Source organism: Microtus ochrogaster, linkage group LG1 (assembly GCF_000317375.1).
Source record: "Microtus ochrogaster isolate Prairie Vole_2 linkage group LG1, MicOch1.0, whole genome shotgun sequence".
NCBI lineage: Eukaryota > Metazoa > Chordata > Mammalia > Rodentia > Cricetidae > Microtus > Microtus ochrogaster.
The window spans coordinates 2,861,063-2,870,666 of record NC_022027.1 but is presented as its reverse complement, the minus strand read 5'-3'; the positions used below and the strand labels follow the sequence as shown (position 1 = coordinate 2,870,666).

General features: G+C 56.2%; 1 protein-coding gene across 1 annotated transcript; it reads left to right on the top strand.

The window, feature by feature from the left end:
* Positions 1–5,692: 5,692 nt before the first annotated feature.
* On the top strand, positions 5,693–7,837 carry Gadd45b (growth arrest and DNA damage inducible beta). Its single transcript, XM_005359017.2, has 4 exons — positions 5,693–5,973; positions 6,063–6,164; positions 6,628–6,850; positions 7,161–7,837. The coding sequence occupies exons 1-4, from the start codon at positions 5,930–5,932 to the stop codon at positions 7,272–7,274; spliced, it is 483 nt and encodes a 160-aa protein (XP_005359074.1). The 5' UTR covers positions 5,693–5,929; the 3' UTR covers positions 7,275–7,837.
* The last annotated feature ends 1,767 nt before the right edge of the window (positions 7,838–9,604 follow it).

Genomic DNA, 9,604 nt, shown 5'->3' with positions numbered 1-9,604 from the left:
CTCTGTGAGTTCGAGACCAGCCTGGTCTACAGAGCTAGTTCCAGGACAGGCTCCAAAGCCACAGAGAAACCCTGTCTCAAAAAAAAAAAATTCTTTATCCCTGGCCACGCCCTCAGTCCCTCACTAGGGGATTCTAGGCAGGGCTCCACCCTGACCATGCCCCCAGCCCCCTCACTAGGGGATTCTAGGCGGGGCTTCACCCTGACCACGCCCCCAGTCCCCTCACTAGGGGATTCTAGGCGGGGCTCCACCCTGACCACGCCCCCAGTCCCCTCACTAGGGGATTCTAGGCGGGGCTCCACCCTGACCACGCCCCCAGCCCCCTCACTAGGGGATTCTAGGCGGGGCTCCACCCATGAGCCCCTATGGGCTTCTAGAAAAGACTTTCACACATCAACAACACACTTTTTTTGAGACAGTGCGTCCGTTTATTACCCAGGCTGACCTCACTATAGTCCAGCCTAACCTAGAATCTGAGATGCAGAATTACTAGGATTATACATTTGAGACAATCTTGGGTCCAGAATTCCTGTCTCAAAGCAAAAAAATAAAGCTTAAGGGGAAGGAGGGCTACCTGGTGACTGTCCTGCAGGTGAGGTGGGGAAGGTGTGGGATGAATGGCGTTTTGTTGCAAGCCCAGCCTATGTAACCATTTTGAGAAAAGTTTTTCGGTGCAGACAGACTTTCAGAGAGATCAGGCCAGCCGCTTGAGGATGCAGGGCCGGAATCTCTTCCCAAATTGAGACAGGGAGAGTTGGGAAGCTGAAGCCATCAGCTGTCCTGTCCCCACGAGTAGGGAGACACAGTGGCCTCCTGCCTCCAGCTCTTCTGTGTGCTCCTTGTCGTCCGCACCTGCGCCAACCCCACCTGCAGCCGGCTGTTTTCTGTCTTACAAATGTCTGGCCGCTCAGAGGATGAGAGCCTGAGTCACTGCCCGGGAAAACTCCTTGGGGACAGGACCGGAGTCCTGTTACACCCTGTGAGAAAACGTGATGTCAGAGCCTCCCTCTCAAGTTCCTGGCCTCCTGTGGGGGCGGGGTCATCCAGAGCCACTCAGCAGGCCGGGCTCCATGTCTCCCCTTCTGCTCTGACTGCCACCTTCCTCTGGATCAGAGTTCAAGTCCCTGATCCCAGAATGGCCTCTGCCTCCCTTCTGCTACCCTTCCTTCTGCTTCCCTCCTCCCTCGGCTCTAACCACATAGACCTCCTGGATGCGCTCCCAACACGCCAAACTCTGGCCTGCACAGGACCTTTGCACAGGTTGCTCTGTCTTCTTGGCACTTTCATTTTCCAAGCTCAATTTAGATGTTACCTCCTTAAGGGAGCCCACCATGACTGCACCGTTTGACAAAGCCGTGACCTCATCACCCACAGGAGTATCAAAGGTCAGCTGATAACGCCCCACCTTGTGGCAGGACCTTTGCATAAACATGGCCTTTTTTTTTTTTTTTTTGGCATATGACCTTTTAGAGAAGAAATTTCATGCCCGGAATTAAGACCATGCTTTTATTTCTGATTTCTGGTTTTTAGAATTCTTTTATTTGACGATATCGGTTCCTGGGATTGAACTCAGCAATTGACTCATATCCTTACCCATAATTTTTTTTAAAAAAATTTTAAGACAGAATTTCCTTATGTTGCCCTCTGTAGACCAGGCTGACCTTGAACTCACAGAGATCCCCTGCCTCTGCAGGGCTGGGATTAAAGGCTTGTGCCACCACAACCTGTCTGAAAAGACATCTTAATTGTGTGTGTATATGTATGTGTGAGTGCACTGCCCACGGAGCCCAGAGGAGCTGGAGTGACAGGCAGTTTTGAGCATCCCGATGTGGGGGCCGGTCCTCCCCAGCCTGTCAGCCCCGGGCCCTGGAGAGGGGAGGCAGAAGCAGGGATCTTGTCTCTCACTGGCCAGCTGGGGGATCTGTGAGGCACTGTCGCCAGCAGAATGTGGAAGGAGCGCACAGGAGAGCACGTGAGGTTGTTCTTTGGTGCACACACTGTCTTGTCCTCTCCTGGGCATGCAATAAGGGAGCTCACAGGCCCAGAGATGGCCGGTCCTGGTGGGAGAGTCCAGGTGGCCCTGCCTGCTTTCTGTAGGCCTGTAGTCCAGGGTCCCAGCTGGGGGAAGGTGCCCCCACGTTAAGAGGCATCTCCCCACACCAATTAACGCAAACAAGAGAGTTTCCCACAGGCAACCCCACAGCCATGTATGCCAGGTGATTCTAGAGTTTGCTGGTTGACGTTAACACTGGTTGTCACCTTACAAGATAAAAAAGGTGGGGGAGGGCTGGGCGATGGTGGCACACGCCTTTAATCCCAGCACTCGGGAAGCAGAGGCAGGTGGATCTCTGTGAGTTCAAAACCAGCCTGGTCTACAGAGCTAGTTCCAGGACAGGCTCCAAAGCCACAGAGAAACCCTGCCTCGAAAAAGCAAAAAAAAAAAAAAAAAAAAAAAAAAAAAAAGGTGGGGGACCCTGACTGGGTCTCAGTTGGTAGAACGCTGGCCTAGTGTTCCCAAGGTGCTGGAGCATGGCATAAGCCAGCTGTGATGGCCCAGGTCTCTCATGTTGACAGGAATGTCAGGAGCCCATGGCTACCTTGGACTACATAGTGAGCTCAGGCCGGCCTGGGCTACGTGAGTCCTGTCTCAAAACAAACAAACAAACAAACAAAAAGAAAGAAACAAACAGAAAAGGAAAAGAAAGGAAGGAAGGAGAAGAGAAAGCAGGGAAGCACCATGATGTTTCTAGGAGCCCAGGCCCTTCCTGGTGCCTCCTGACAGCAGCCACAACAACCCCTCCCGGGAGCCTGGCCTTTGCCCACAGTTTCCACTGCCCCCTTGCTGGTCCTGATCTTTGAGAGCCCTGCTCATCCCACAGGCCTCTACTTAGTTCCGCACAGACTCTGTTGCCCCTCCCAATCCTTCTCTGTCTAGAACCCAAATGCTAGGCCTCGGTGTGGCCCAGCTCTGATTCAAGGCATTTTCCTGTGCTTTTTGTTTGTTTTGTTTTTCAAGACAGGGTTTCTCTGTGTAGCCCTGGCTGTCTGGAACTTGCTCTGTAGACCAGGCTGGACTCCTGTTCAGCCTGTCTTTGCCTTATGACTGCTGGGATTAAACACATGTCCCCTACCCCTACTTTGACTTTTTTTAAGTAAAAAAATCTTACATTTATTGGTTTTGCACCACCTGTGCACCTGGTGCTTGCCTGGAGCCTTAGAGGCCAGGAGAGGGCGTCAAATTCCCTGGGACTGGAGTCACACTGTGGGTGCTGGAAACTAAACCCAGGTCCTAGCCGCGGTAGTGGCGCACGCCTTTAATCCCAGCACTTGGGAGGCAGAGGCAGGCGGATCTCTGTGAGTTCGAGACCAGCCTGGTCTAGAAGAGCTAGTTCCAGGACAGGCTCCAAAACCACAGAGAAGCCCTGTCTCGAAAAACCAAGAAAGAAAAAAAAGAAAAAACTTTTCGGGCTGGAGAGATGGCTCAGTGGTTAAGGGCATTGCCTGCTCTTCCAAAGGTCCTGAGTTCAATTCCCAGCAACCACATGGTGGCTCACAACCATCTGTAATGAGGTCTGGTGCCCTCTTCTGGCCTGCAGACATACACAGACAGAACGTTGTATACATACATACATACATACATACATACATACATACATACATAAAACCCAGGTCCTCCGGAAGAGCAGCCAGTGCTCTTAGCTACTGCCTCTCCAGCCCCGCCCCCTTTGAAACTCACGAAGCCCAGGCTAGCCTCAGACTTACTGCATAGCCCTGGGTGATTTTGAACTGCTGACTGATCCTTCTGCCTCTGCGTCCCCAGTATTGTCAACCCCAGGATGACAAGTGTGTACCACCATATCATGTGGTACAGAGGAAGGGAGTCAGGGCCTCAGGCATGCGGGAGTGCTCTACTCACAGAACCACAGCCACAGCAGGGAGGCCAATTCAAACACGCATCTAATAAAGTCATTTGTGTGTGCGGGCACTAGTATGCCTTGGAGCACTCTTCTTCCACCCTGTGGGTTCCGCGGATCAAAGTCATGCCTGCCAAGGAGCTCCTTTCCCTACTGCCATCTTCCGTTCATGGTTGATATTTAAAATATTGTATATATAGCATATGTCGGGTTGGGATCTAGTATATACAGATATCGGTGGTGAGCGCATGCCTGGCATCACGAAACCCTGGATTCATTCCCAGCATCGGGAAAATACAAAACAAAACAAAACCCAAAAACCTACTGCAAGTGTTCTCTTCCCCTCCCTTTCCGGAAGCTGCGCGCGCAAGGACCTCTTGAGGCCGCCAGGTGTCGCCGGCGCGCCTCTCACGCCAGGGACATTTCGCGCTCTCGGTGGGCGGCGCGGAGGAGGCGCGATGCGTCACTGGACCCGGGGGCTGGGAATCCGGGGGAACCGTGCTGCGCTGCCGGGGCCAGGCTACCCAGGCTGGCGGAGGAGGGGGACGCAGTGTGAGTCACCAGGAGTCCCCGTGGACCGTGGGAGAGCCCCACGCGGGGTCTGCCCGCGCGCCCGCCTCTTGTCCTTGCTGTTTCGCTCTGCCCCCAGCAGCCACGAGATAAATGCCTGGCGGAAAGGGTCTACGGCTCATGTTGCGCACTGCAAAAATGCTAGTGACAAAAGAGTGGCTGCCATCCAGGCACCTTATCCCGGGGGCAGCTGACTTTCGCTTTGCGTCGGTCCCACCACAAGGGTCAGGTGTGGGGAAGCGGTCCGAGGCCAGACCGTCAGTCAGGAGGCGGGGCCGCAGCTCAGAGCCTGCAACTCACTTCACCTGTGCCTCCCACGCGCACCCCACCCTGAAACTCTCTGGTTGCCGGGAGGGGGAAAGGGTTCCTGATCTCCCCCCAGCAATCCCTTGGTGCTCTGCAGCAATGGCCTCCGGGGAGACCCCAAAGCCATCTACAAAGACCGCCGGGTAGCTTTCTGTGAGATCCCCACCCCCACCCCCCGGAGCGGGCTGTGCGTTCTCTAAGCACCGTCGCAGTGGCGGTGGTGGGTGCCTTGGTATTTCTCACTTTGCGGTGAGAATCCCAGCGTCCTCGAAGTTACTAAGCGCTTACTGATTTAGAACACTGTACAACCCTCCAAGGCCGGGATTGCATTAACGCGAGAAGTTCGGTTACTCAAGGTCTGGGGTCTCCGAAGATGGGCAGGACCTCCCCACCCACAAAAAGTCGCCATCCTGGGAAGATTAGGGCTGCAGACCGAGGTCCCGGGCGCCTGCACAGCCTTTCCCTGGGCTGAGCCTGGGAAAGGCTGGGGACTCTCCCGGGGACTGGGAGGGGAATCCAGACAGCCCTCCCCGAAAGTCCAGGCCAGCCTCGCGCGCTGGAAACCCCGCGCGCGGCCTGCGTAGCGCGGCTGCCGGGAAATCAGGAGAGAAACTTCTGTTTTTTTGGGTCTGTGTGTGTGGTTTTTTTTTTTTTTCTTGCTTGCTTTTCTGGCACTCGCGGCTTCCCGGGTTCGCGCTCCTCCCAGCCCAAGTCCCCACGTGGGGCAGCCGGCGCTTGAGCTCCGCCCTTTCCACACTAGCAGCCAATCGCAGCGCAAGCCACTCGTCTCTTTGTGTATCCACCAATGGGAGAGCGGTACAGGTCCCTCGAGGCCACGCCCCACCCGGAGAGTCTATATACATGGCTCCCGGCGGCCGCGCTTTTACTCTGCTGCAGCCTTCGGCCTGCTCTCACCTTCTGGACTCTTGGATTAATTTTCGTGAGGATTTTTTGCAATCTTCTTTTTTTTTTTTTCTTCTCTTGCCTTTTTCTTGGGAAGGGAAGTCCCACTGCCTTTGGAAGACCTTGGACGTTTCTGATCGCCTGGGAAGGTATTTTTTCTCTTGAGTCGGATCTGGACGCATATTTTTGCCCTTGGGGATCTTCCGTGAGGGTTCGCTGTGGAGTGTGACTGCACCATGACGCTGGAAGAGCTGGTGGCGAGCGACAACGCGGCTCAGAAGTGAGTACGGGGTCCAAGGTCTCACCACCCGCCGCCTGAAGTCGGCCCGCTGTCATCGGCTAATCGCCTCCTCTCCCTTGACCTCTTAGGATGCAGGCGGTGACCGCCGCGGTGGAGCAGCTGCTGGTGGCCGCGCAGCGTCAGGATCGCCTCACCGTGGGGGTGTACGAGGCGGCCAAACTGATGAATGTGTGAGTCAGCACCCCCCTTGTTCGCGCGTGGGTGGGGGCGCCCCTCTGATGCACGCGCGCTCCCAACACCCCTGTAGGGCATGGGTCTTAGGGGGACTTTCCTAGTGCTCTCGGTATTGGGGAGTGGAGGGTGACATTTCCCTGAGTTTTTTTTTTTTGGTGTGGGGGGGGACTCGCTGCAAAACCCTGACATTGCAAGTTTGAGGTTTTGTGGCTTTTGTTTTGACAAGGCAACCCCATTAACTTTGAACCCTGCGCCCCCTCCTCCACTGCCATCAGCATTTGCATAGTCGGCCTCCCTGGCAACCGTGCAGCTGGGGGGGGGGGGAGGGGGACTTGTTCTTGCACACTCCTGGTGCACCGTGGGTCTTGTCACTTCTCTCCCGCCTGTGGTCCCCGAGCTCGTGCACGGTGCCATCCCCTCCGTGTCTAGCCTCCCCCTGACACCCCCTCTCTCCTGCAGGGACCCTGACAGCGTGGTCTTGTGCCTCCTCGCCATAGATGAAGAGGAGGAGGATGACATCGCCTTGCAGATCCACTTCACCCTGATCCAGTCGTTCTGCTGTGACAATGACATTGACATCGTCAGGGTATCCGGCATGCAGAGGCTGGCGCAGCTCCTGGGGGAACCGGCAGAGACACTGGGCACCACTGAGGCCCGAGACCTGCACTGTCTTCTGGTCACGGTAAGCCGTGTGTGTGTGTGTGTGTGTGTGTGTGTGTGTGTGTGTGTATGTGTGTGTGTGTCTCATTGCCCTACCCCGCCCGCCCCGGGCACCTAGGTACCGTGTTTGTCAACATAACCGGGCTGGCTTAGTCGGTCACCAGCTCACTGCCCAGCCATGCTCGGCATGTCCCGTGGGCTGCCTCGTCACCCTGGCAGCTATTTTGAGCCAGCCTGTTTGTTCCCCAAAGGGGCCCAGGGCGCTGGAGGGAGGCTCCCTACCAAACTCCTAGAGCTCCCACTAAACCCTTCCTTTTTGTCCCCCTTCACAGAACTGTCACACAGATACCTGGAAAAGCCAAGGCTTGGTGGAGGTGGCCAGTTATTGTGAAGAGAGCAGGGGAAATAACCAATGGGTCCCCTATATCTCTTTAGAAGAACGCTGAGGCCCTCTCCAAACATCTAAAGCAGCTGTTGAGTTGCTGTCCCCTAAAAAAAGTTAAATAAAGTACATATTTGACCCCCCCTCATCCCCAAGAACAATCCCTCAAAAGCCTCCCTACCCGTGAGACCTTCCGGGAGGGGCGGAGTCACTGATACCGAGAGGAGAGGGGAGTGTGCGCCTGCCCGCCCAGGGACTGTGGAACCCGGAGCAGCACCACAGGTGGTCGCCGAGACAGGAAGGAGGGGAGCCCGGGCCGGAAGAGATGGAACCTTGGAGTCCAGGCCTGGGAATCCTGCAGCCCAGCCTCTGCATGCAGCCTCAGCCAGGAGCGCGGAGGGTCTGGATTCGACACCATAGGGTCGGCGAGGTGTCCGACCCTGCAGGACAGTGAACTGTGCACAACGGAGAGCGGCGACCGTCGCCGCGGGAGCCCGGACGAGCCCGGGACTCTGCTACTCTGATACAAATCTATTTTGTTATTGTGCTGAGCAAGACAGGTCGCTTGCTTGCTTATTTTTTAAAAGTTTCTAGTACAGAGACTGTCAAATAAACTTGTTAAGCCTCCGGGTTCTTGTTGTGTTTCCCTCCTTACACCGGTCCCTTCAGGTGCCCCCCTATTTCGCCCCATGGCCACCCAGCCTTGTCAGGAGCTCTGAGCTCCGCAGCTCTAGACACCTCTGTTCTGCTGCAGGCGCCACCACCCAAGTCCTGCTGCATCACAGCAATTAAGAGGCGGGTTTATTACGAAACCTGGCGGCCCAGCCCGCCTGTTACCCTCTGTGCAGGAGCCGAGGCCCTGGGTCTCGACTCACCGGGAAGTGACTGCAATACCCCTCCTAGCCGACGACGGCCACAGCCCGGAGACCAGGGAGGTTGCGAGGGCACCTGAGGCCACACACAAAGGGTCCTTGTGGGTGCGGGGGATCCCCGACCTCCCCTGAGACGCACCAAAGCTCTCCTTCCTGGGATGGGCCCTGTGGATGCACAAAAGGAAAATAATATTTTTTTCATTCCCCCCTGAACTAAAATCAGCAGTAGGAAAACACCCTGGAAGCCTTGGCACGCTCTGCATCTCACTCCAAACCGAAACCCCGAAACCGTACGGCTCCTCCCAGGGCTCTTTTACCCTGTCGGCCTCAGTTTACCCGTTCCCAGCAGCCGCGACCTTTCCACCGAGCACCTGGTGGGTGGAGGAAATCCCCAGGGGCGCCCTGGGGGTCACGCGCAGGAGGGGGAGCACCAGGAGGGGAGTCCCCCGGGGTGGGGGAGGGGAAGGCTACCTGGGAGCAGAGTGTCCGGGATGAGAGGTCACGAGCTGAGGTGTTGGGCTCTCAAGAGCCCTGGCGCGAGGGGCCCAGGGTTGTCACGGGGTTTGGGGAGATGCAGTGAGGTGGGGAGGATTAGGAGTTAGGGTATAGATTCAACAGTCTTTGAATTACACCCGGGGGAGGAAGATCACCATGTCAGGGGCACCCAGAAGCATTTGGGTGGAGAAGTAATCAGATTGGAGGGGTAGGAGGGAGATGGGGCCCTAAGATGGCACCCGAGGGACAGAGAGCCAGGGGGGGTCACAGGGTGAGACTTCCCTGGCCTGGGAATATTGGGGGGGGCACAGTCTTGCCTGCAGGCAGTGGCCCCTAGCAAGTCTGTGTTGCTCTGCTCTTTGGACCTGGAACCTGCTGTCCCTTCCCTGACCTGGTGGCTTCTTGGGTTCCCTACCCAGGTGTCCACAAGACTGACAGGCCCCGGACCAGCAGGAGTGAATTGAGGGAGGAGTTACTGCGCTCTCAAGCCAGGACCTGAAGGTTCTGAAGTCTTCCTGGTGTGGAATCACTTTGAATACCTGGCCCCCTGATTCTGCCATACCAGCCCAGGGTCTTCATTCCACGCTCGAAACTGCCCCGGCCTCATTGGCTCCCAGAAAAAGAGGAGAAGCCACAACCTGGCTTGGAGTCTGGAATTATGGGTGGATGAGAGGAAAACTTTAGGCAGCTGAGGGGAGACTGAGCCATCCTCAGTCAACAGAGAGAAGCTGTCCCAGGTCACCGAGCTTCGGTCCTGCTCTGGGCTGCTGGTCCCCTTAGGGATACCATCGTGTGCCAGGAAACGTGGGTGTGTTCCTTGGACGTTAAGCAGGAAAAACTTGGCAATGCAGGCTGCAGGCAGATGGGCGTGGCACACACGCACACGCACGCTTGCACACGCAGTCCCCGGACTCGGTTATAGGAACACAAACCCCTGCACCTGGGCACTTCCTGTTCCTCTTGGCCGAGTTGCTCCATCTCTCTGAGCTGGCTCTCCTGCGTGACGTGCAGGTAAAGGGCTTGTAGA

Bases quoted from the DNA above. Each gene is read 5' to 3' on its own strand.
- Gadd45b (XM_005359017.2), top strand. From the start codon at position 5,930: ATGACGCTGGAAGAGCTGGTGGCGAGCGACAACGCGGCTCAGAA. The intron at 5,974-6,062 runs GTGAGTACGGGG...TTGACCTCTTAG, and splicing joins AGCGACAACGCGGCTCAGAA to GATGCAGGCGGTGACCGCCG. The intron at 6,851-7,160 runs GTAAGCCGTGTG...CCCCCTTCACAG, and splicing joins TGCACTGTCTTCTGGTCACG to AACTGTCACACAGATACCTG.